We start from the raw sequence: 24,910 nt of genomic DNA, 5'->3' as shown, positions 1-24,910 counted from the left end.
GGATTACAGTTTTAGTCACGGCCAGATTCTTTGGTTGGTGGAGGTGTGAACAGAAGCATCACAGCTGTGCAGTCGAGCTGCATCAAATAAATACAACTGAAAGTCACGTCTGCTAGAAATAATCCTCGGTTCTTATTTTAATCTCAAAGCACCCAGTTGGTTTTAAATAAATACAATAGAATATCACTATTTCTGTACAAATGTAATGCACATTTCCCTAGAAGAGACTAAAATGGAGGACTTTATTTTATAGAATTAGCACCTTTCCACAGTTTCACTCAGTAACGTGTGCATTTTTATTCTCTGCTGCAGGAACAGAAAACACCGGGTCTGGATCAGCACCGGAATACTGAAGTGGTGTCTGGAGGCCACTCAGGTACGTGATGGCTTTAGTCTCGCTTCACCGTCTCTCTGGTCTCACTAACCTTTAAAAAGCACCACATATATATATTCTAATGATCAATTTGAGCTCTGAGGCACACTGTTAGATAATAAAGCTTTTAGAGCAGAAAGACGACTCCGATCAGAGCCTGATGGTGGCATGTGGTCCGTTCCCTGCTTGCTTTATTAGAAGTGACAGGATGTGACGTAACCGATGCTTAGATTAGGACAAATCTGGCTTTAGAAGAATAGATTCGGGTGTGAAACTGTTGGTCCTGTTGCTGCATGTGGGAATTACAGAAGTAGGGTAACGTCTGATCGTGGACCTTTTCTTAAAGAGGAGGGGAGGTGGAGCAGGAAGTGGATGAAGGTGTCAGCAGGGAGGAGTAAGCCTGGGTCCAGGCCTGTTGAAGAACACTTTGTTTGATTCCCAGGAACGTCGTTCTTCCTGTTTATTTTCCTCCCAGTCGATGTTTCCTCTCTTTGGTCCATGTTTTGCTGGGAGGGCTCCAGAGGCACGTAGGTGTGTGTGTGTGTGTTTATATCATTTACAAGTTAATTTACTGGGCCTGTATGTTTATCGTGTGTGTGTGTGTGTGTGTGTGTGTGTGTGTGTGTGTGTGTGTGTGTGTGTGTGTGTCAGTTCAGCCTTGGAAACAGACAGGTCCAACTTCAAACCCAAACTGCTGGTTGCTCTCCCCAAAGTCTGACACCTTGATGTCCAGCAGAGGGAGGTGCTCCACCTGAGGCGTGTTGATCTCCAGGACCGTCCTGTCGAAGCCTTTCCGGTACTGTGGAGAGAGACGGGGACACGCGTCAGATTTCCAGGTGAACCCACCCAGAACACACACTCAGAATCAGCTGTGAACTCACGGAGCAGCCGTCCACCAAGGCTTTGATGTAAGGGCTGGTCTCGTAGCTCAGCTCTTCCTCGTTGGCGCCTCTGAAGTGCAGCGCCCTCTTGTGGTTGTTCTTGGCGCTTCGGTCGCCCCAGGCCACGGAGCGGTGGTAGTGGTAGGTGAGGTTCTGACGGGCCTGGACGCTCAGGAGGCGCAGGAAGCCCAGCTGGACCACGCCCACGGGCTCGCCGTTCAAATCCACGTAGGAGAACTGAGATCAGGAAGTAAACAAGTGAAGGTCATGGCGGCTGCCATTTTTAACCTCTCCGAGTGTTACTGACCTTGCTACCAGTGGTGAACTGACTGTACCACGACCCTGGAGTCTCCTTGTCCCAGGAGCTCATCTTCACCTGCAGTCAGAAAGGTTCCTGTGGCATCAGTTAAACCAGTTTAGTTTGATGTTTCTATGATGATTTAGGTCTGACTGACCGTGTCGACGTCTCTGGGGTACAGACACGTCTCTCCTTTAGTGAAATTACAGAAGACCTTGAAGGAGTCTCTGGAGCAGCCTTGGTTTGGGTCAATCCAGTACTCTCCTGCAGAAAGGTGAGAAGTTACAGAAGCTCTGGTGGTGTTTGTGTTGGTGGCTTTTACTCTAAAGGAAACCGAAAACAACCCGAATAAGCAGCATGTGATCCTCTCACCATCCTGGAGGTCCGGCTGGCTGAGCTGCAGGTCCTGGCAGGTGCGAGCCGGACTGTCCCGAGTCCCCAGAGGGAAACGCATCGTCTCGATCTCCTGCCTTAGCGAGTTCAGGGATCCGAAGATCTCCTCCATGCCTTCACTGCCCATCAGGAACTCCGTACCAGTGGTGTCGGAGGCTGGCGCATCGGGGTCGAACTCAGGCAGCAGCTGGCTGGCATCGATGGAGCGTTTAGTCTTGGGACTCCTCAGAATGGGCAGAGGCTGAATGGCCTCGCCTGGGGGACCCTGGCACAGAAGAATCTAACTTAACTCAGACTTTTATGAAGTATTTAAACAAGTATTAAACTTACAGGAGGCCCAGGAGGTCCTTGCACACCCTTCTCTCCCTTTGGACCTGCTCCTCCCTAAAGCAGAAAGATTTTAGAATCAGCCATTTAAACAGTTTGTTAACACGCCTCAACTAAAGCCGTGCAAACACCAACTCACACTGGAGCCCTTTGCTCCTTTGACACCTTGCGGACCCTGAAAAACAGAGCAGACGTCAGTTTTCCAACAATAACAAGAAGATCTGAATAAGATGGTAAAAAACTCACAGGAAGCCCAGGAGGACCAGCAGGACCCAGAGGTCCAGTACCTCCAGCCATCCCCTGTAGGGAGACACGTTTTATAATAAACGATGACAGGCGTGGAGCTGCTGCTCATGTAACTCACAGGTTCTCCTTTAGGTCCGGTGGATCCATGAGGCCCAGGCATGCCCCGGTCTCCTTTCTCTCCCTGCTCTCCTGAAGGTCCGATCAGACCGATGAGACCCTGGTGACCCTTCTCACCCTTTGCACCAGGATCTCCACGCAGGCCAGGTAGACCGGGAGGTCCCTGCAGCACATCAGAGGAGGAGGTGAGGAAAAGGTAAACTCACATTTAACCAACCAGCTTTAGTGAATAGTGATGATGTCATTGACTTACGATAGGTCCAGGTGGGCCCGTCTGTCCAGCAGATCCTGGAGATCCTTGCTCTCCCTGAAACATCAAACAGGATCAGCTGCTGGATTCTAACTAAATGCAAACGCTGCTGATTCTGACTCCCAGGAAAACCCACCACTGATCCTGGAAGTCCTCTGAGACCTTCTGTTCCCGGTTTTCCCGGCTGACCCTGAGGACCAACAGGGCCGGTCTTCCCTGGGGGCCCGACGGCACCTGGATCCCCCTAAAGGTGACGAGAACCATCAGCGTGTTAATTTTCTACTTCTGCATGAGAAACTCTGTAGGCTTGAAGTGCGTTTTATGTTGTAATCCAGGTCCTCCGCTACCCAGCATGTTTTAGTTGTTTCTCTGCTCCAACATCTGATTTTAGTCAGCAGGGAAACACCTGAAACACGCTGGTTAGCAGACCTCCAGGAGCAGGAATGGCCATCACTGCTTTGGAGGCTGATCTGAATCTAAATGTGCTGAAATGTTTATTTTTATTTTGACGTTAGAGTTTGAGTAATAAAATCACAAAATTAATGTAATTTATTAATTTGACTGAAGCTTAGAACAATGAAGCTGTTTAAACAAAGCTCATAATTCCCAGCTTTACTTTTGTAAATGTAAAATTACTATTTTTATGGATGGAAATGATTTACTTAACGGGATCAGGAGACGTCCTCTTTAACTCATTCACTGCATGTCTTTACTGTGTGGGCGTCGGACGAGCCCCCGCTCCGTGAGAACAAACATCTCGGCTCTAAAGCCGATCTTCATCCGCGTACGTCACACGTCACGTGATCAGGAAGCAGAACATCCATGTCTTAGGAGATCGTTTTGGGCCGCTGCTGTAAAAAAAAGTGAGGCACGAACCGGAAAAGCGTCTGCCGATCACAATTCAACAACGGATCATGAAAGAACGGATAACGCTCGAAACGCGCGGATTCTTCCTGATGTAAGAGGCGACTCTCCGCTTTGTTTTGGTAGCTTTGGCGTTGACATCATCCTAGCGCGCAACGTCCTGTGACTCTTAAAAAAACGGTGAGAAACGCCGGCAGCGAATGAGTTAAGGGTTTTCTAGTGTTTAAATCTGCATGTTGATCATCTGTAAAAACGACTCACTTTGGTTCCCTTCTCTCCTTGTCGGCCCTCCGGTCCTCTGGTCCCAGCAGGTCCCTGATGAATAAAATAGTTTAGGAATAATTTATCTATCGGATGCTTATTTAAAAGCGATAGGCGGATACATCCATCCATCTGGGCTATCAAACTTTACCCTTTTTCCTGGAGGACCAGGTGGTCCGTTCTCACCGGGAGGTCCTGGAGAACCCTGTAACAGGAAATGGATCCATGAGATTTAGGGGACAAACCGTGTTTGATGTTCCTGTTGCATCGTTTTACTCACCGACTCTCCTGCTTCACCGTCCTCTCCTCTCTCTCCTTTGGCGCCATCTTGACCCTGAAGTCAAAGCCGATCAGGATTAGATGAGATGTTTGGTGGTGCAGGAGATGGTCTGTAAAACTAAAGACACTTACTCTGGGTCCAACCTCACCAGGAGCACCAGGGTCTCCAGGGGAACCAACTGGGCCCTGAAATTACAAAACCAGTCACAATAAGTGACAGGTCTGGGTGTCTGGATGGTAGAAGAACTGCTTCACTGCGTCTTACTGGGTTTCCTTTGGGTCCATCATCTCCAGGTCGTCCTCGTCCTCCAGCAGGTCCAGCAGTTCCAGGTTGTCCAGCTTCTCCCTTCTCTCCGCGTTCTCCACGAAGACCCTGACAACGAGAACACGGCTGTTAGCTAACCGGTCAGCGGGGCATCAGAAGACTTTGGGTCACTCAGGTACTCACCTTCTTTCCTGGTTCTCCAACAACTCCAGGTGCTCCCGCCTCACCAGGCTCTCCCTGTGGAGCAAACACTGAATGTCTTATAGCAGCTATTTTATGAGAGACTATTAAAGTCATGCAGGAAAATCCTCCAATGCTGCACCTTCTCTCCAAGAGGTCCAGGATTACCCAAACCACCAGGAGGACCTTGAGGTCCCTGAAATACAACCATGAAACAAATGTAATGAGAGACAAAGTTCCTACTAACAGATCTGACTTGGTAAAAACTACAGAAGCAACTAGAAGAGCTCCAAGCACTCACGTCGGCTCCGTTGGGTCCAGCAGGTCCGCGGGGTCCCGGAGGTCCAGGAGGACCCTGGAGACATAAAAAAGTTGTATTGCTGTAGAAGAAAGAAGCCACATCTCCAGTTGTTTTAAGCTCACCAATGGCCCAATGTCTCCGGTCTCTCCCTTCTCACCCGATGGTCCAGGCAGGCCCTGTAGACCAGAAGAAATTTAACCAAAAACTGGTTAGCAGCTTAGCTCAGGAACCTAAACACGAGCGACTCCAACAGAAAACTGTTTATTGGTTTTTCTTCTTTCACCTGAAGTCCGATAGGTCCCGGAGCTCCCGGGAATCCTCGAGTTCCTTCGTCACCTTTAGCTCCAAAAGGTCCCTGCTGCCCCCTTGGTCCCAGCTCTCCATCTGCCCCCTGCCCCACAGAGGAGATAAGAAATGGTATGCAGCCCACATCCAAGCACCAAATCAGCATTTTGATCTGTTTCTACTCACAGCAGGACCGGGTTGGCCAACTGGACCGTTTGGGCCAGGTGGACCAGGAGGACCCTAACATGAAAACACGCATTTTAGCTTTAAAACATGAATATTATTAATAATAATAATACGACACACGAGGGCTTCACTAAGTCACTCACATGCTCTCCTTTCCCCCCCTTGGCTCCCTTCTGACCGTGTTCTCCAACTTCACCCTGAAGACACGTTTTATCAAAGTTTGAGCATACGACTATTATTGGTCAGGATAATAGATGCACGTTCATTTAGAATATTTAATAAGGAATATTAGAGGAGGTTCTTTTTGCTTCGGACATGAAGGTGTTTCTAGTTACCTTTACATGTTTCGACCGTCGTCTGCGGTCTTCTTCAGAAGTGTCACAGATGTTTGTGTGACGCGTCTTTATCAGCTGTTCTTCGGGTGGGCGTGGCCAACCCGGAGCGGGCTGGTCTTTGGAGAAGGGAATCCCAGGTGCGAGACAGCTGATAGGCCCCCTCGTCTCTGTTCATGCTCCCGTTTCCTCATTTCTATTGCCTCCCTGACCCAACGTTTGAACCGGTTGTTCTCGGTGTTGATAATTTTCCCTTGATCCCAGTCCATGATGTGATTATTTTGTTTGCAACGATCTGACATGGCTGACTTGAAGGTTTGCTCCTCTGCTTTTTTGTTGTTGTCCTTGTGAGGCAACAGAAATAAGGAAACGGGAACATGAACAGAGACGAGGGGGCCTATCAGCTGTCTCGCACCTGGGATTCCCTTCTCCAAAGACCAGCCAGCGGAGGTGGGCGTGACCGACCCGGCTTGACCACGCCCACCAGAAGACCAGCTGATAGACGCGTCACACAAACACCTGTGACACTTCTGAAGAAGACCGCAGACGACGGTCGAAACATGTAAAGGTAACTAGAAACACCTTCATGTCCGAAGCAAAAAGAACCTCGTTTAATATTTAAAAAGAGGACATAATGAACGTTGTAAAGGATTTAATAAGGAATATCTATAATTAGGATCTAAAATGTCCCATAACTAAAATAATGTAGAAGTCGGTTTTGATCGACTGTGACTAAAGTCTTGGGACGGTCATGTGGAGTTACTCACCTTATCTCCATCCTCTCCAGGTACTCCAGGTGATCCAGCAGGGCCGGGCAGACCCACTGGACCCTGGACTCCATCCCGCCCTGCTGGGCCAATGGGGCCTTTCTCGCCCTGTAAAGGAGAACGTCTGAAGTTATTCTGTCTTTAGCTCGCCACGCCGAGTTAAAGGATATATTTTAGGTTTGTGTTACTGATTAAAAACGTCCTGATAACTCACTGGAACGCCCTTCTCTCCAGCTTGTCCTGGTGGTCCTTGAGGACCTGGTCTGCCAGGAGGTCCCACAGGTCCAGTGGTTCCAGCAGAACCTCTCTCACCAGGAGAACCCTAGAAAGTACACATGTTGGTACACTTAACAGTGAGCGAGTACTTCTACCTTTGATTGGGTCTTCTGACATCAACATCAGCCTGACTCTGACAGAAACGACCTTAACCCTCAGGCTTCACTTTAACTTTCATACAAAAGAGTCATTAGAGGGCAAAAACGTCCGCTTGTAAGGGTTTTTTAGCTTTCTCGCCTGGGCAACGTATGGAGAAATGACAGAATTTGGTGGTGAACAGTAAAAATCATTAATTTGACTACTTTTGTCCAAAATGAAACCATAACATCACAGAAAGCATGATTACTTGCTGCAGATGATGCAGGATCAAAAACTGTGGTTTGCATTGAAGTCAATGGGACGTTTTTGTCCTCTAATGGCTCGAGTGTATAGTGAATTTTAAATCTGTTGCTATGTAAAAACTATAAATGTAAAAAATTCTAAATTTTAGATATTTCATAACATAATCAAGACTGATTGGAACTAAACACCCCAGGCAAAAAAATGTCTTTTTTTAGAAAATAACTCAGTTTTAGTTTTTTTTCTTCATAAATTACATCAATGACTGAGTATTTAAACTGGCATTTCAAGGGTTAAAAGCCTCAAAATGACTGAATTTTTTCATGTTTGAGCAGGGCTGAAGTTGTTCAACAGATGTGTGAAAAAAAAAACATTAAAAAAATTTTTATAGCCACTTTTACAAGCGGACGTTTTTGTCCTCTAAAGTCTCAAGTGTTTCTTTCATAGTGTTCCCTTGGTCTATTTTAAAAATTCCAAATTTGTCCAGAGAGCGGTTTTGCGACAACATTTTTTACCGTATGCACAAACGGTGGTGAAATGGTGTCAAAACGAAAAACAAAAACTGCCCAAATGGACAAAAAAGTCCCTAACGAAGCCTGAGGGTTAAGTTTCATAAGATTGTTCAAAACATACAGCAGGTCCAGGAGGTCCAGCAGGTCCTTCGCTTCCCTTCAGTCCTCCACCACCCTGGAAGGAAACATCAAAAGATCTCATCACGGTTTCACCTGAGCTCCACTAAACCCTCTAGAGAAACATAAAGCATCAAACTCTGATGGTCTGAACTCGTTTCACTCACAGGGGTTCCAGGAAGTCCTCTCTCTCCAGGGAATCCTCTCAGACCAGGAGGCCCATCTTTACCAGGGCCTCCTGGAGGTCCGGGGTCTCCCTTGGTGCCCTCCTTTCCTGACGGACCAGAAAGTCCCTGCTCTCCTGGAGGACCTGGAGGTCCAGGGTGCCCACGCTCACCCATGGGGCCCGTTTCACCGGATGGACCCTAGGAGGATGGAGGGAAAAAAAGACTATGACAGCGTTGTTGCAAAAGCTGTGAAATGATGGAACCGGATGGATTAACCCACCTGAGGCCCTACAACTCCAGGAGGCCCAGGTGGACCCACTTTACCTTGGAACCCCTGTAGAAGAAGACTTGGTGAACCTAAAGATGCAGCAGAACACCTTAAACTAAGTTTATCTACAAACTTACGACTTCTCCTCTCTGTCCAGGATGTCCAGGCAGTCCGTCCTTTCCTGGTGGTCCCTGTGAAGTATTAGTTTTCCTTAATTCCCCAAAAACTTCAGCTCCCATTTCAAAACAATAACCTAAGTCTTCAGCAGCAAAAAGCAGAAACCAGACTTACTGGAGGTCCCTTTGGTCCGGGGAAGCCGTTGGCTCCTTGAGGTCCGGTAATCCCTGATCAGACCATGACATCGTATAAAATTAGAACATAAATTATAACCTAATTAAATCGTTTCATGATTTCCTGTAGCAGCAAATAAGAACTCACCCTCTCTCCAGGAGGACCAGGAGGGCCGTCACTTCCAGACGTTCCCTATGAGGAAATATAATATTTTAGGTCTGTTTGACACACAAAAATACTTTTAGATTATTGTATAAATAAGAAATCATTCATATGAAGATTTGATAAAAGGGAAAAGCGTACATTTGGAGAACGTTGCTAAGCCTGGGTGTTTCGATGTTTAGACAAACCTTTGCTCCTAGTTTTCCTGTTGATCCCCTCGGTCCTCTCTGCCCTCGAGGACCCTGGTGATCACAGACAAGAGTTAAAATAGATTTCCTGATCCAGAAAAAATTATAAATGCAACCAAATTAACACATTAAACCATGACGTGCTACTACTAGTTTACCCGTTTAATTATAGATCCACTGGGAGAAATACAATAAAGTTTATCTCTCACCAAATAGACTATTTACTAAGAAATCACAATGTAACCATTGTGTGTGTTTTTGTCTTCTCGATCCCCAGTGAGTCGTGGAGGATGGCTGCTTATACTGAGCCAGGATTCTCTGGAGGTTTCTTCCTGTTAAAAGGGAGTTTTCCTCTCCACTGTCGTTGCATGCTTGCTTAGTATGAGGATTGCTGTAAAGACTCTGACACTCGTCAGTGACTTGATGCAACCTGCTGGGTTCCTCATATAGGAAACATTTTTCTGATTGGCTTAATGAATTGACCTGGATTGGAATGTTTACTGTGTGAAGGTCCTTGAGACGACTCTGGTCGTGATTTGGCGCTTTATAAATAAACTTGAATTGAATCATTATAAGCACAGTGCAACACCACCTAAACTGTTACTGACCAAAGGTCGTCTCTGCTGACCCCCAGTGGTTATAATTGTAACTGCACTGGTGCTAAATGATGTCGACACAAATCAGCTTCTGTTTAGTTCCTCTGGTCTGACTAGGAGCTCTGAGTAAATGAGAACTTTACCGTTGGTCCTCTTTGTCCTCTTGGTCCTTGTTTTCCAGAAACACCCTGATTTAAAAAAGAAAACAAGTTACAAACTAATAAAGCACAACTACGTCTGGGTAAAATCATCACTAGTTTTAATGTTTCAGGAAGGTAACTCCTGCTTTGATAACAAGTATAACAGCTCACCCGCGTTCCCTTCTCTCCATTAGAACCAGGAAATCCAGGGAATCCAAGAGATCCCTAAAAACAAACATCTTTATATCAGTAATTATAGAAAACATTAACTAACTTCTGATGTACAAGTGTTTATTTACCTTGGGTCCTTGTCTTCCAGGGTATCCAGGAAGTCCAGGTACACCAAGTTTACCCTGGAAAAATGTCAACGATGTCATAAAATGCACAAAAAGTATATTAGCGGGTTTCAGGTAAATGTTTAGGTAGAAAAGGAGACAAGCAGCTAGTTTTATTCTCAGATGCTGTAGTTGAGTTATTGTGTCCTGCAGTAAATTTAGAGGAAACATGTTTAGTTTAATAAAGCTAAAATAAAACTTTAGAACAGGGGTGGGCGACATATCTTATTTTCCACATCTGTTGATACTGATATACATCACCATATAAAACTAATCAATATGTATCTACCTTTAATGTTCCTGTTTAACCTGTTAAACCCTAACACCCCCCAACTGGGGGCCTCTACAGTTTCATGTCCCAGACATCTACAACTGTCCACATTCTCCAAACAACTAAAACCACAATCAAACAGCCCAGATGGGAAACAAGGCCATTTTAAATTGTAATAAATTAAGATACAATGATGTTTGAACTTTATTTTAGAAGAGCATCTGGCCTTCTCTGGTGTCTGCTGAAAAAAAAAAACCTTGAACAAATGTAGTTGAGGATCCCTGGAATAAATAAAACAATTGACTAAATTTCCCAAATGGAATTTGAACTCACAACCTCCATCCTGTCAGCACTTTCACACAGGGCAGCTCTTTTAAAATAAAGTTCAAGTATTATTTTATCTTAATGTATCAGAAACCAAAAAGAGCTTTGTTTACAATCTAAACTGTTTTGATTGTAGCTGTGCTCGGGTAATGCAAACAACCACTGACACTTGGAACATGAAACTCCAAAGGCCCCTGATTGGGAGGCGCCAGGGCCCAAAGAAAAAAGGCCTAGGGCCTAAAGTTATTTTTGATTTAAAGCTGCAGCGCGCACGTGTGGTCGTTAGAGGAACTGCAGTCAGCACAACGCACGCCCATGACATTAAACCAGAAGTCCTGTATTATGTGACATCCTCTTTTAAAACTAATTAAAATGCCACAAAGTAAAAAATGTCACCCTTTTTTCCATAAACCACAAAAGGAAGTACAACCGTGAGCTCATCTTTATATTCTTCTCTGATTTAAACGGTCGTACCTTCTCTCCAGCAAGCCCAATTGGTCCGAGTTCTCCAGGAGGTCCAACACGACCCTTTGGTCCCTCTGGGCCATCTTCTCCTCTGGGCCCTGAAACTCCAATCTCACCCTACCAGTGAGGAACATCAGATAACAACAGTCACAATAAAGCAAACATGAAACAGGACTGAAACATCATCTAATCTTATCCACCACAAACTTATTAGCTATCATTTATTTTACCCTCTCTCCCTTGATGCCAAAATCTCCCTTAATTCCTGGGAAGCCATCTTCTCCCTACAAACAAAAACAGTTATCTGTCAATCGGGGATATTTAGGACATTTCACATGACTGATTTTAGGCGGTAACGGAGGAGTTACCTTCTCTCCTTTGTGACCCTTTAGACCGCGGATTCCTTGCACTCCCTGCAATCAAAACAAAATGTTTGGTGGTTTAATCTTTTTAAATATGACATGAAAAAACTTTAAAATATATCATTAACTCATTCGCTGCCAGCGTTTCTCGCCATTTTTTAAGAGTCACAGAACGTTGCGCGCTAGGATGATGTCGACGCCAAAACAAAGCGGAGACCCACCTCTTACATCAGGAAGAATCAGCGCGTTTCGAGCGTTATCCATTCTTTCATAATCCGTTGTTGAATTGTGATCGGCAGAATCTTTTCCGGTTCGCGCCTCACTTTTTTTTTTTACAGCAGCGGCCCAAAACGATCTCCTAACACCTGGATGTTCTGCTTCCTGATCACGTGACGTACGCGGATGAAGATCGGCTTTAGAGCCGAGATGTTTGTTCTCACGGTGCGGGGGCTCGTCCGACGCCCACACAGTAAAAACATGCAAATGGCAGTGAACGGTTGGATTTAAAATGTTGACTTTTGTCATCATTGGCAGTATATGAGTTAATACACTGCTCAAAAAATAAAGGTAACACAAAAATAAGACTAGATCTGAATGTTCTTTAGCTGAACGTGCCGACAACAAACACAAAAATTATGAATGGAAATCAAACATAACCCACGGAGGTTTGGATTTGGAGTCGTACTCAAAATAAAAGTGGAAAAACAACAGGCTGGTCCAGCTTTGATGTCACGTCCTTAAAACAAAAGAAAATGAGGCTCAGTAGTGGGTGTGGCCTCCACGTTTGTACGATCTCTACAACTCTTGGGCATGCTCCTGATGAGGTGGAGGATGGTCTCTTGAGGGATCTCCTCACAGGGTTCTACAACCTCACAACATAATCGGTCATTCACTCATTCACACGCTGGTGATGATGAGCTATATTGTAGCCACAGCTGCCCTGGGGCGCATTGACGGCAGAGACTGCCACACACTGGCACCACCAGTCTCTCCAACCACCACCATCAAGCAAGGCGGGTTAGGGGTCTTGCCCAGGGACACAACAGCAGCATTCTCTGGTGGGAGCCAGGATTGAACCTTGTAACTTACCAAAAGGTCAAATATTTCATCAAAAATTACCAGAAATTTACTTGTAGACACAAACTGCATCCCACATCCAGGAATGCATCACATCTGTCTGGCAACGCCTTTAAACGTGTCAAATTCTGATTTGTAAACATTTGATATAGACAAGGATCACTTCCTGATCTAGTTAGTTCTTCAGAGTTCACTCGGTTTAGGCGACCAGTGAGCAAGCATTTGGGACCACCCTCTTATCTGACCTCAGGTCAAAACATTGCTCTGCAAAGCTTGCAAGTGACATCAGACACAACAGCCTCAGATGCAAAATAGACACTCCAGCTTCCTGCCGTCACCTGAAGGTATCTCAGACTAGATGGGTCATGCTCCGAGGTAGGGCTGCTCGATTATGACAAAAATAATAATCATGATTATTGTGACTGAAATCGAGATCTCGATTATTTAAGATGATTTTTCAATTTATGTTGATTTTATTTGTTTTTATTCTGTCATAAAATTGCTCAGGGCACAATCAGGACAAAATTAAACAAGAAACAAGATGATCACTAAAATAACTCCTGATTCCCAGTATAAAAAGACCAATATACTTATAGCTCATAGTTTATGACCCAAGGGCTATAGACCTTGGTTTAACTCATTTAAGTCTAACCAGTACAGACCCAAATACATATATCTTGCTAATACTGACAGCAAGAATTATACAGTGGCATTTATAACAAATAAATGCAAATAAATTGATGTTCATAAAATGTTGCGTAACATTTATTTAGTCATGTCAAGGTGCTGTAGGAGAGTGCACTAGCACCGTGTCCTCAGAGAGATTAGTTATTATTTATCAGCGTGAGGAACTTATTTCTACCTTATTTATAAACTATTTATTTATAGGTCCATCAGTTAATGTAATAATTGTCCCAACCACAGCTGCACCCCCCACCCCCAACCCGGTTTCACAGCAATCATGGGCAAGCTGTACGTGTGTTTAGCACACCGCACGTGCACATTTAGCTGTTTTTAGCGGCTCAGGAGCCCGCAGTTACGGTGTGTGTCACTCACTCTGTTTAATCCAACAGGGAACCGGCTCTGAGAGCTGTTTCTTTAGCGACTGACACATCACTACATCATTCCCTTTCCTAATGTCCTGAAGAACGGTCCGGAGCGCAGGCGGAGTGTTTAGCTAACCTGCAAGAAATGTCAACGACAGTTATCCAGAAAGTAGCTAAGGTTACCAGAGATGTTTCTGAGGTGTTCGCTAGGTATTTTTACGATTTCAAAAGTCAAGAAGGGGGTCTGAAAAGCTGTTAGAAATAGCGTTGAAGTCGCTAAGTTGGCAACACTGTGGGAGGAGCGCTTCATTTGCAACTCAGGGCAGTGCAAGTGGGAGGAGCAAATAATCGGCTTGTTTTGTTTTTATAATCGTTCAAAACTCAGATCATAATTGGGATAAAAATTCGATTAATTGAGCATGTTACGGACCCTGAGTTCTCTAGCGCTCAGCTTCTACTCCGCACCCTTATTCCTGCACCATTTTCAGGACCTTGGAGAGCGCCCAGCTCCCTGGCTTCACTCTATGCAGCTGACTCCCATCAGGAATCACCCAGCTGGAGCAGATAAAGATCAGCGCTGCTCAGAGAGGACAGCGAGGGAGAGGAGAGAGCGAGAGAGAGAGAGGATTGAGGCTGACAGAGAGAGGACTGGAGAGAGGATTGGAGTGAAAGATTGCTTACTTTGGAGAACTTGTGGACGGTTGCCCCTGGCTGGTTTAATTTCCACCCGCATAAGAAAACCGGTTGAGCTCCGGTTTTCTTTGCTCCTAACAGAGTTGACTGTTGCGTGGGTGAGTTGGTTCACCTGTGGACCTTTTGGTAAGGCCTCCGGGCAAGCTCCGTTGTTCCTGGTTTATTTTCAGAACCAGTGAGTTTCCGTTCCCATTGTTATTTGCTCCTTTAGTTACTTTAAGCCCTCAGCATTTGTTCCTGCAGCCTGAATTAAACTCCTGTTTTCATTAAACAGGTTTTTTTCTCCCTTAGGGACACCTTTAGTTAATAAAAGGACTTTCTTTTTATTGTGACTTGGTGTCAGATTGGTTCTTTTCTTTTCTCACGTTCCTGTGTTAGGCCTCCCTGAACCTAGACCAGGCTGAGGTCGTAACATATTGGGAGCTCGTCCGGGATTTTATTTTGTTATTGATTCATTTGTTACGTTAACGTGATTGGTGGTGTGATTTGAGTACCCGTGTTGTTGTGCTAACGTGAGCATGTTTAATTTAAAAGAGTTTCTGTCTGCCCCTTCTCGGGACCAGGTCGAAAGCTTCAAAAGGACCGAACTGGCAGAGTTGGCTGTACACCTCGGTCTCCAAGGCATCCAGAACCTGCTGAAAAAGGACTTAAAGGATTCTGTGATGGCCGCGTTGGAAAAGGAAGGTTTGTTACAACCTCCTTTCAGTGACTCTTCTGATTTGCCCCTGAAACAGGACATGGAGGATGGACAGACTGTGAAAGCTGCTACTTCCGTTCCTGTGGGTGCTGCACCCGAGCGCCCTTCTGTCCCAGATGAACAGGACGCTCTTTCGCGGCAGACGCCGTTCACAGGAGAGAGTTTATCCACCACTTCCTCTGCTGCTAGTATGGAGAATGCACGTCTTCGTCTCAGGCTGGCCCGCATGAAGTATGAGGCTGAGGAAAAGTCCCGATTGCAGCAAATCGAACTGGAGATCCGCCGCTGTGAGATCGAGGCTGAAACAAAGTTAAAACTGAAACGTATGGAGTTGGAATACCAAGCAAGAGGAGGTGTTTCTTCTACTACAAACTATGAGCACGAGAGGTCCATGGACAAACAGAGAAACGAGTGTGACATCAGCAAGTGCCTTGTTCTGGTGCCGACTTTCCGGGAGAGCGAGGTTGACAGCTACTTCGCTACATTCGAGCGTCTGGCTGCCGCTTTAGACTGGCCCCAAGAGGTGTGGTCCACTATGCTGCAGTGTAAGTTAACCGGAAAGGCTCAAGAGGTAATTGCTTCTCTTTCTTTATCTGACAGCATGGATTATAATAAAGTGAAAGCTGCTGTTCTTGTTGCTTATGAGTTGGTTCCTGAAGCCTATCGTCAGAAGTTCCGGTCACAGAATGTAAAACTCTCCACGCAAACTTATGTTGAGTTCTCCAGAGAAAAAGCTCTGATGTTTGAGAAATGGATCCTTGCCTCAAAGGTTGAAACTCTACAGGATCTTAAAGAGCTAATTCTCCTGGAGGAATTTAAGAAGTGTTTGCCAGAGAGGTTGGCATTATATTTAAATGAAAGACAAGTCTCTTCTCTCTCCTCAGCCGCCCTACTGGCGGATGAGTTTGTGTTGACGCACCGTGTTGGTGGTGTTCATCAGGGTGAATCTGCTCGCCCTGTGTCAGTAACACCTTTTAGAAACTCTCCTTCTCCTCCTCGTCCTCAGAAACCTCGCTGTTATTATTGCCACCTGGTGGGGCATGTCGCGAGGGATTGTGTAATCCTCAAGCGGAGGAATGAAAAAAGAGGGTCTGCTGCGCAGCCCGTGGGTTTTGTCTCCAAGTCGGGAGAAAATAACCGTGGTTTTGGTCCTTTCATGTCAGAAGGACAAGTGTCTCTTACAGAAAGCTGTGAAAAGCTGACCCCTGTTAAGATTTTAAGAGACACTGGGGCTTCTCAGACGTTAATTTCACAGAAAGCGTTGCCATTTGATGACTTGAGCTCTACCGGCTCTTCCGTGTTGTTGGCTGGAGTAAATGCTGTGCCTGTTTCTCGCCCGCTTCACAGGATTTACTTAAGGAGTGGACTCTTTACTGGGTTGTGTGACGTAGCAGTCTGCCCTTCCTTGCCTGTGGAAGGTGTAGCTCTTCTTTTAGGGAACGACTTGGCTGGAGGTGCGGTCATTCCTCCCCCAGTGGTGAAAGAGAACATCGCACCCGGAGAGTGTGAGGAGACTCCCGCAGGAGTGCTCCCCACTTGTGTGTGTACCCGATCTCAAGCTAAGAGAGCGCATGAGATTTTGGATCTCTCCAGTTTGTTTGACGATTCGCAGAGTGATGTTCTTAATCCCGCTGAAACAACTTCTTCCACTCATCTGGTCACAAATGAAGTGTTGTCCAACATGTTTCCGCTAAGTCCGGCTTCTTTGGAGGCGGAACAACGGTCTGATAAATCTCTGACCGACTGCTTTGAGCATGTGGGAAAGAAAATAAATGGAACTACTGGTTATGTTATTAAAAATGATGTGTTTCTGAGAAATTGGTGTAAACCAGTAGCTAAAAACATCACAGACCGTCGCAGGAAAATTTGTGTTCCTAATGTTAACATGTTAGAAAGATATCTGTCTCCTCAGACTACTGCACAACCACCCGGTGAGGCCGCGGTGTGCGCAGCCGCTGCCATCACTCCAGTTCTGGCTGAGGTTACCCAAACCCATCTAGTGGCGCCAGAACTTCCTTTGTGCAGCATTTATCTGGATAACATAGTTACTCACACTTCCTCCTGGGATGACCTGTTGGCTTTGGAAAATCCTGTTACTCATCTGGAACCGACCAGCTTAACCACGAACCTCGCAACTCATTGTTTTTATAAGAAAGTTGCTGCTGTGGTAGCTACACTAACATTTTTACTGTCTCCAAAGGTCCCGTTTGTATTGGATGTTGGTGCTCAAGCGTCCTGTGATGGCTGCAAACACATGAAGCCGCCACCGGAAAGGAACCGAGAATGTCATCGCTGATTGTTTATCGCGATCCTTCAGCACCCACGATCAGTTTTCAGATGACTGAGATCCCCTGGCTAGTGTGGAGAGATTATTTCCTCTTTAGGGGATAATCTATTTGTTATTTTGTTAGTGTTGTGGCCCATGGGTTAGTGTTGGTGATTCATTTTCACCTTCTCGGCAGCACTCCAGAAAGAGAACCTCTCTTTGCTGGTTATGTTTTTTTGTGTCTTTTGCACCGTGCTTAATCTGCCCGCCCAAATCCACATGAAGAGCTAGGCTTATTTTTAGTTAGTTTTTGGTTAGGCAGATGGCGGGGACTCGGTCTCTGTGTGGGCGTTTGGTGTTTCTGGTAGAAAAAAAAGAGGGGGAGACACATTATGAGAAAAATGGTGTTTTTATTCTGTTTTCACTTCCACCATTTTTCTTTACTTTAGGTATGGGGGTGTTACGGACCCTGAGTTCTCTAGCGCTCAGCTTCTACTCCGCACCCTTATTCCTGCACCATTTTCAGGACCTTGGAGAGCGCCCAGCTCCCTGGCTTCACTCTATGCAGCTGACTCCCATCAGGAATCACCCAGCTGGAGCAGATAAAGATCAGCGCTGCTCAGAGAGGACAGCGAGGGAGAGGAGAGAGCGAGAGAGAGAGAGGATTGAGGCTGACAGAGAGAGGACTGGAGAGAGGATTGGAGTGAAAGATTGCTTACTTTGGAGAACTTGTGGACGGTTGCCCCTGGCTGGTTTAATTTCCACCCGCATAAGAAAACCGGTTGAGCTCCGGTTTTCTTTGCTCCTAACAGAGTTGACTGTTGCGTGGGTGAGTTGGTTCACCTGTGGACCTTTTGGTAAGGCCTCCGGGCAAGCTCCGTTGTTCCTGGTTTATTTTCAGAACCAGTGAGTTTCCGTTCCCATTGTTATTTGCTCCTTTAGTTACTTTAAGCCCTCAGCATTTGTTCCTGCAGCCTGAATTAAACTCCTGTTTTCATTAAACAGGTTTTTTTCTCCCTTAGGGACACCTTTAGTTAATAAAAGGACTTTCTTTTTATTGTGACTTGGTGTCAGATTGGTTCTTTTCTTTTCTCACGTTCCTGTGTTAGGCCTCCCTGAACCTAGACCAGGCTGAGGTCGTAACAGAGCAGCCCTACTCGGAGGTCTCCATCCCGACCTCTTGACCCCCTGGATCTCACGTGGACCTTCATACAAGGGTGCGTAGACTCGACACAAATGGCATCGGATGGTTTTATGAACAATCTAGCTTATTAAACCATACAGCCAAACTGATTTTAAAACTCAGACATCTGAAACATGTAGCTCACATTCCACCATTTCATTCATCATCTGTTATCCTGTACAACCATCATCCATACTTTGTCATGTTTAATCATTAGTTTAGAAAATACAATTAAACTCATTTTTATAAACTATATCCTTGACTCTGTCTGAATGAATACGAAGTGTGTGTTCCCTGAAGAGTCAAAGAACCTAAAGGAACGTTAGTTCAAATATTCAAAGATCAATCAGATTGATATTTCATATTTATATGAAACACCACATCTTATTGATCATTTAATAAATACGAAGTCAATCCACACCGCTACAACCTTCTGATAACTGGACAACCCCCTCAACCTCCTGAGCTACTGCTGCTACCTGGACTAAAACATCTGCCAGCTCCTGGACTGTCTGTGGTGCAACGTGGTGTTGGTGGATGGAGCGAGACATGATGTCCTAGAAGTGTTCAACTGGACTCGGGTCTGGGAAACGGGCGGAGCAGTCTATAGCATCAATGCTTTGCTCTTGCAGAACCTGCTGACACGCTTTAGCCATGGGGTCCAACATTGTCTCACATTAGGAGGAACCCAGGGCCAACCGCATCAGCATGTGGTCTCACGGCAGTCTGACCACCTCTGGTGAGCACAACTCAGGTGTGTTCCCCCGTTTTCTTATTTTAATGCATTTTTAAAGTATTGGATATCGGCAGCCACTCATAATTAAGTGACATGAACAGAAAATGTGTTGGTATCTATGAACATTTTGATAAAATATTAAATAAATGTTCCGACCTTGATGCCACGAGGGCCAGGATAGCCGATGGCTCCTTGAGGACCGTTGGGACCCTGGAGATGATCAGGAAGATGAGTTAGAAGCATAAGACAACTAAAACCACAAAGATCTACTCTAATTATTCTAAATACACACAGAAAAAAGTTTAGGATGAAACAGATTAGGTGGTTTAAATCGACACCTACCTGGTTTCCTTTAGTGCCTGATGGACCCTCCTCTCCTGGGTGACCCTGAGAACAGAAAATGGGGCTCGAGTCTCTGGACAAATAAAAATACATAAAATCATATTTAATATTTTAAAAGGGAAACTTACAGGAGGGCCGTCCGCTCCAGGCATTCCTGGTAAACCTGGTTTTCCATTGGGACCCTAGAAAGAAGCACAAAGTGGTCACGAGCTTAATCTGAGTACCGTATTTTCCGGACTATAAGCCGCTACTTTTTTCCCACGCTTTGAACCCTGCGGCTTATAATGAGGTGCGGCTTTACTGCAGATTTTCCTTCACCTGCCACTAGGGGGCGCTTTAGCAGAAAGTGAAACAGGCGGAAGTCAAAAGTGGAAATCGAAGAAAGTGCTCATTTTAATTTAACACATGCAAGCAGCCGGCACGACGAAGATTTTTTTTCAAATCCATACCCCCTCGTCATGGTAACTACACGTATGAGTTCATATGATGCCGCATTTAAGTTGAAGGCCATCAATCTGGCAGTAAAGGAGGGAAACAGTGCTGCCGCACGTAAGCTTGGCATGAATGAATCCATGGTTCGGCGCTGGAGACGGCAGCGGGAAGAACTTATTCAAGCCAGCTTCACCCGGGGATGATGACAGCAACACGGACAGCGACACTGACATCGACACAGAAAAGGTATGTGACGAAGCTCTTCTGAGGCTGTTCAACTCCGACACTGAAGAAGAGGACTTTAATGGCTTTAGTGCGCAAGGGGAAGATGAGAGCGAATGACTTCTTCTGGTAGGCAAGTGTGTTTTATTTACTAACCAGGCATGTTTTGTGTGCAGTTTTTATTTTCTAATCATCCAGGGCTTATTAATGCTGAGTCTGCGCTGTTCTTTTCTTCTAAACATGCTAATTACGGTAATAACGTGTCAGTGCTGTTTTTATTTTATAACCATCCAGAAACATGAATGCTATCAGTGCTGTTCTCTTTTCTAAACTTGCAGGCACGTTCACCCGTGTTTAAAATTAGTTTTGTTGAATTAAAACAACAACAAAAAACCTCCGTGTAGCGTCTTTCTGTCTAATTATCTTATGTTATGGCCGTACATGCGCTGTGCGCCAGAGACCTGCATGTGGCTGCTGCGCCGCGGCTTGTATTTGAGTGCGGCGTGTGTGTAGAAAACCTTTTTTTTTTGTTGGTGCGGCTTATATTGAGGTGCGCTCTATAGTCCAGAAATTACAGTAACTATATAATCCAAGACTAATCCTAATTTCTAGCATTCCCAGACCCAGTGGATATAGAGTCTCACATTCCTTAGTGGATATCAGTATTTCTATTCTTTTTGTGAAACCAGTTTAACGTCTATACTGCTGCTGGTTTGTCCAAAATACAAGCTGAAAAATAAGGTTCATGGATATTTTAGATTTTTGTTATTAGGGCCTCTGGTTTATGAAGACAATAGTTAAACATGAGGAAGATCTGGAACTAGCAGCAGGGTCATTGAGGATTTCAACATTTTAATGTATTTCTAGTATCTAGGACACAAATTCTGGGTTACTTACTTTCTCTCCTGGAGGTCCAATAGCTCCCTGAGGTCCTGGCATTCCCTGCAAAAACAACAAATATAAAACCAATTATGTATTCTTTACTCTAAACGTCGTATGCAAATGCAGAAAAGACACACTGCTCTCCCCAAAGGGGATGCAGCCTGTAAATTACTATAGAGCACACTAGAGCTGGGGATTCTTCAGCAACACAGGAACAATAAAACTGCAGAAACGTTGGTCTGTCACATAAAGGCAATGATACCAGTGATGCAGCTTCTTACTCCTAAAAAACATCAAATGGCAGGTAGGTTGTCTCACCTGAGTTCCTGGAGTTCCCTGCTGGCCTGGAGGTCCGGGCTCACCTTGAGGACCCTGAGAGATAAAATAAAAAGTGACTGGAAGGTACAAAAGGAGTAGTAAAATTTATGAAATGACTGGTTGTACAGTTCAGATCCTACTTGTAAATAATCTGATAATTTCATGATGACATGTTAAAGTTGCTTTCCGGAGTTTTCCCGTTTCAGAAATGATGTATTATTTGTCAGAAATCTGTAAAAGTGATTGTCTCATCCTGTGATAAAATGTAAGCGATACGTCTTGTTTTTTTTTTTTTGCTAACCACGCCCCCTGCCCTGCAGAGCGCCGTGCAATAGGAAACTGAGCGCCAACCAGAACTAACCAATAGCGTTAGACTACCGCGTACGTGCTTCAAATTTAAGGAATACCTCGGCTGATGCAGAGTTGAGGAACTTTTCACGGACAAGAAAGTCTCTAAAATATAAATATGTGAGACCACAAAGGAGAATAATACTCGTAAAACAACGTGTTTTTGCTGTTTGTCGCTACAGAAGCACATTTATAAACAGAAATGTGAAGTCGCCATCTTAAAAAAACAGGAACTGCGTTTTGGTGTGATATGCTTGTCAGCCACTAGATGGTGCCATCGGATAAGAGAAATACTCCGGAAAGAAGCTTTAACCATTACTGACCAAATTTCCTTTGGGACCGTGAGGGCCATCATTTCCTCGTACACCCTGGAAGGAGAGAGAGAGCACACAGTAAAAAACATTTGCTGCCCATGTGAACAACTTCCTCACTGGTTTATATCAGAGCACTTTTTTGCAGGTAGAAAGTGAAAATGCCCTTTTTATTCTTTAATCGCAGCATATCAGACACTGGTGATGAGAAAGTCCATCATTTTAAACATCAATATCTATAAAGTTCTGCTGTATTATTCTGATTCATGAAAACAAGATAAAAGCAAAACAAAAAAGTCACACTACACTAAACAGCTCTGTTAGATATAAATATATGGCGTAGATGTCAAAAATGGCTGCCAGAATCCTCCCTTCAGCAGAAACTGAAGAACATCACATCCTAATTTCTGGATCAGTAGCTTTCCCGGCCGTCATATCAGGATACAGACTGTTGCTTCAGGCATGGCTGTGGGTGTTGTGTGGTTTACTTACAGGAGGTCCAGAGATTCCTGGAGGACCTTTAGGCCCGAGCAGACCACGGGGTCCCTAAAGACAAAGGCAGAAACACATCTAGGGTAAGATAAAACTCAGTAACAGGGAAAACTCAAGGTCTAAAACAATACTCTCAAATTCAACTACCGTATTTTCCGCAGTATAAGTCGCACCAGCCATAAAATGTATAATGAAGAAAAAAACATATATAAGTCGCACTATAAGTCGCATTTTGGGGGGAAACTTTATTACTTTTCTTACAAAATCTGAGACCAAGCGTTTCACATTGCAAGACAAGTACCGGTAATAATAACAGAATAAACAATCAGGGCGCAGCTGCGCGCCACGGTCTCCAGCAGAAGATGGCGGCGTTTCAAACCCTCCCAGTGGGTGGGGAGAGCGCCCGCAGTACCCCGCCTGCCACAGGCTGCAGCAGGTGATGGCGGTGTTTGAAACCCTCCCAGCGGGGCAGAGGAGCTGAAACCTGGACCGGAGCCGGCCCGCAGCAGCGCGCAACGGTCTCCAGCAGGTGATGGCGGGGCAGGGGAGCTCATTCCTGGTCTGGAGCCGGCCCGCAGCAGCACGGTACACATAATTTGGTACATAAGTCACTTTGGTATATAAGTCGCAGGACCAGCCAGACTATGAAAAAAAGTGCAACTTATAGTCTGGAAAATACGGTATGTGAATAAATTATGTGTAAATATGCACAGCCAATAAAAATCTAAATGAGCTGTTAAATCTCTTTGGTTGCCATGGAAACACTCACGGGTTCACCTGGGAGACCCCTGGGTCCGACGTCTCCATCGTCTCCCTACAAACAGAAACAAGAGTGAATAAATGCTGACAAAACTGATATAAAGTAACACAAAGTAAGATTACTGAAGTATTTTAGATGTTTTTCTGTTTCAGTGCATACCCTCTCTCCATCTTCTCCTTGAGATCCTGGTGGTCCCATTGGTCCCGGGTCACCCTGACAAGATCCAAAGCAGAAGAAATCAGAACACAGAAAACTTCATCTACTTCCAAAAAACCCAAACAGTTATTCAAGCGTCGATGATATCACATGGATACATTACACATTACCAAGAACTTACCCTGTGTCCTTTGTCACCAGGCAAACCAGGAAGACCATCAAAGCCACGATCGCCCTGAGACGAACACACAAACCATAAGGCACAACGACTACACCAAACAGAATAGATTAAAAACACAAATATTTATTATTTAGGGAATAACCTGTGTTTTTATTTGACAAATATGATAACAGAGTGAATACTTTACTTTAGATCCGGGCTCTCCGGGCATTCCCCGAGGCCCATCAGCACCAGCACGACCCTGAGAGCACAAGCAGACAATATTAAAATGTTTTAAAACTTTAAATGTAAAGTTTGTTTTTACCAACTAAAACAACCCAAATAAGATTCTGTATGGTCGTGTTTGCAAAAAAAGATTACAGGACCAAAACGACCTTATAAAAAAAACACAAAGAGCTATCCTGGCCCTCTGAAAAAACACAAGTGTTTGTTATAAACTATAATCACTGTGTTAGCATGTGTAGAATCTGTGATAACAACTAGGGCTGCAACAAACGATTATTTGGATAATCGATTAATCGGATGGGGTCTCGACACGATTAATCGGATTACATAGGGACATTTTTTAAAACTGCTAGGGAAACGTTATTTTTCTCTTTCCTTCACTTTATTAAACACAACATTATTAGAAAACAGTTCAATAGCAGAAAAACAACATGCCATCACCTAAATTGTCTTATAAGGTGTATAGACAGAGACCCTAAGCTACACCTATCTGTGACCTAAAATGCTTGGTCCAAGTTAAACAGCTTAAAGAGCAAGTCAACCCCTACCAGAGTCTAACTCCACTCCCGCTTCATGTTTGAAAAATGCAACACATGCTGTTGCCTGGCAGACCGAGAGGGCAGAGCCGCTAACAAATACACACACACTCAGGCTCACGACAGCATTGTGACATCATAATGTACCAGTTTACATAATAGCATACTTCTTAGCCAATAGCGGTGGCTGATTTAAATTAAAATACAGTGCAGAGTTTTTACCTGACAACGGCACAACACTGCCAGTTTTAGGCAGAATATTTACATTTTAACTAAGATGCACTGAAGTGCCAAATTATTGACTACACGTGTCTGCAGCACGATTAGACACTCGTTTATTTAGTTTATCAGCAAAAAAAAAAGTTTATTTGGGGGTGACTTGCTCTTTAAGGGCAATTCTCATCTGTTTTGTTTGATCTCATCTGTAGACATTTATTATAATTGGGGATGTCAAACAACTAATTTTTAAATGTAATTAAACATAGGCTGTGAATTAATCAAAATTAATCACTATTTCCAAAAATGACTGAAAAAAACCCCAAATAAAACAAAAGTAAATGAATGCCATCCTCCTTGCGATGATGCCCTG

The 24,910-nt window shown here is 44.7% G+C and overlaps 3 protein-coding genes across 3 annotated transcripts in view; 1 reads left to right on the top strand and 2 right to left on the bottom strand.

The window, feature by feature from the left end:
* Window positions 1-963: 963 nt before the first annotated feature.
* On the bottom strand, window positions 964-8,190 carry LOC139064281 (collagen alpha-1(V) chain-like). Its single transcript, XM_070547575.1, has 26 exons — window positions 8,017-8,190; window positions 7,854-7,907; window positions 6,820-6,927; window positions 6,606-6,713; window positions 5,650-5,703; window positions 5,507-5,560; window positions 5,319-5,426; window positions 5,158-5,211; window positions 5,036-5,089; window positions 4,877-4,930; window positions 4,738-4,791; window positions 4,555-4,662; window positions 4,422-4,475; window positions 4,291-4,344; window positions 4,162-4,215; window positions 4,011-4,064; window positions 3,022-3,129; window positions 2,889-2,942; window positions 2,637-2,798; window positions 2,519-2,572; window positions 2,412-2,447; window positions 2,276-2,329; window positions 1,710-2,210; window positions 1,562-1,630; window positions 1,255-1,491; window positions 964-1,172 (listed from the first exon to the last, which is right to left on the bottom strand). Exons 1-26 carry the CDS (start codon window positions 8,188-8,190, stop codon window positions 1,026-1,028), a joined length of 2,622 nt encoding a protein of 873 aa, XP_070403676.1. The 3' UTR covers window positions 964-1,025.
* Window positions 4,594-17,359, top strand: LOC139064282 (uncharacterized). The gene is made up of 2 exons (XM_070547576.1): window positions 4,594-4,729; window positions 14,798-17,359. The coding sequence occupies exon 2, from the start codon at window positions 14,897-14,899 to the stop codon at window positions 17,225-17,227; it is 2,331 nt and encodes a 776-aa protein (XP_070403677.1). The 5' UTR covers window positions 4,594-4,729; window positions 14,798-14,896; the 3' UTR covers window positions 17,228-17,359.
* Window positions 8,078-24,910, bottom strand: part of LOC139064221 (collagen alpha-1(V) chain-like) — a 71,899-nt gene continuing 55,066 nt past the window's right edge. Inside the window, exons 18-40 of the mRNA XM_070547276.1 lie at window positions 23,748-23,801; window positions 23,561-23,614; window positions 23,383-23,436; window positions 23,233-23,277; window positions 22,464-22,517; window positions 21,984-22,028; window positions 21,313-21,366; window positions 21,010-21,054; window positions 19,587-19,640; window positions 19,459-19,503; window positions 19,273-19,326; window positions 11,425-11,469; window positions 11,287-11,340; window positions 11,066-11,173; window positions 9,961-10,014; window positions 9,833-9,886; window positions 9,665-9,709; window positions 8,926-8,979; window positions 8,723-8,767; window positions 8,576-8,628; window positions 8,422-8,475; window positions 8,297-8,350; window positions 8,078-8,214 (exon numbers count right to left, since the gene is read on the bottom strand). Of these exons, the coding sequence (XP_070403377.1) occupies window positions 8,305-8,350; window positions 8,422-8,475; window positions 8,576-8,628; window positions 8,723-8,767; window positions 8,926-8,979; window positions 9,665-9,709; window positions 9,833-9,886; window positions 9,961-10,014; window positions 11,066-11,173; window positions 11,287-11,340; window positions 11,425-11,469; window positions 19,273-19,326; window positions 19,459-19,503; window positions 19,587-19,640; window positions 21,010-21,054; window positions 21,313-21,366; window positions 21,984-22,028; window positions 22,464-22,517; window positions 23,233-23,277; window positions 23,383-23,436; window positions 23,561-23,614; window positions 23,748-23,801 (1,170 nt within the window). The 3' untranslated portion in view covers window positions 8,078-8,214; window positions 8,297-8,304. The remainder of the gene's footprint in view (window positions 8,215-8,296; window positions 8,351-8,421; window positions 8,476-8,575; window positions 8,629-8,722; window positions 8,768-8,925; window positions 8,980-9,664; window positions 9,710-9,832; window positions 9,887-9,960; window positions 10,015-11,065; window positions 11,174-11,286; window positions 11,341-11,424; window positions 11,470-19,272; window positions 19,327-19,458; window positions 19,504-19,586; window positions 19,641-21,009; window positions 21,055-21,312; window positions 21,367-21,983; window positions 22,029-22,463; window positions 22,518-23,232; window positions 23,278-23,382; window positions 23,437-23,560; window positions 23,615-23,747; window positions 23,802-24,910) is intronic.

The sequence above is a fragment of the Nothobranchius furzeri genome, chromosome 19 (genome assembly GCF_043380555.1).
Source record: "Nothobranchius furzeri strain GRZ-AD chromosome 19, NfurGRZ-RIMD1, whole genome shotgun sequence".
NCBI lineage: Eukaryota > Metazoa > Chordata > Actinopteri > Cyprinodontiformes > Nothobranchiidae > Nothobranchius > Nothobranchius furzeri.
This window is presented reverse-complemented; position numbering and strand designations above follow the sequence as displayed.

Bases quoted from the DNA above. Each gene is read 5' to 3' on its own strand.
- LOC139064281 (XM_070547575.1), bottom strand. From the start codon at position 8,190: ATGGGTGAGCGTGGGCACCCTGGACCTCCAGGTCCTCCAGGAGAGCAG. The intron at 5,090-5,157 runs GTGAGCTTAAAA...TTATGTCTCCAG, and splicing joins CCGGAGACATTGGGCCATTG to GGTCCTCCTGGACCTCCGGG. The intron at 4,216-4,290 runs GTGAGTAAAACG...TTCCTGTTACAG, and splicing joins ACGGTGAAGCAGGAGAGTCG to GGTTCTCCAGGACCTCCCGG.
- LOC139064282 (XM_070547576.1), top strand. From the start codon at position 14,897: ATGGCCGCGTTGGAAAAGGAAGGTTTGTTACAACCTCCTTTCAGTGAC.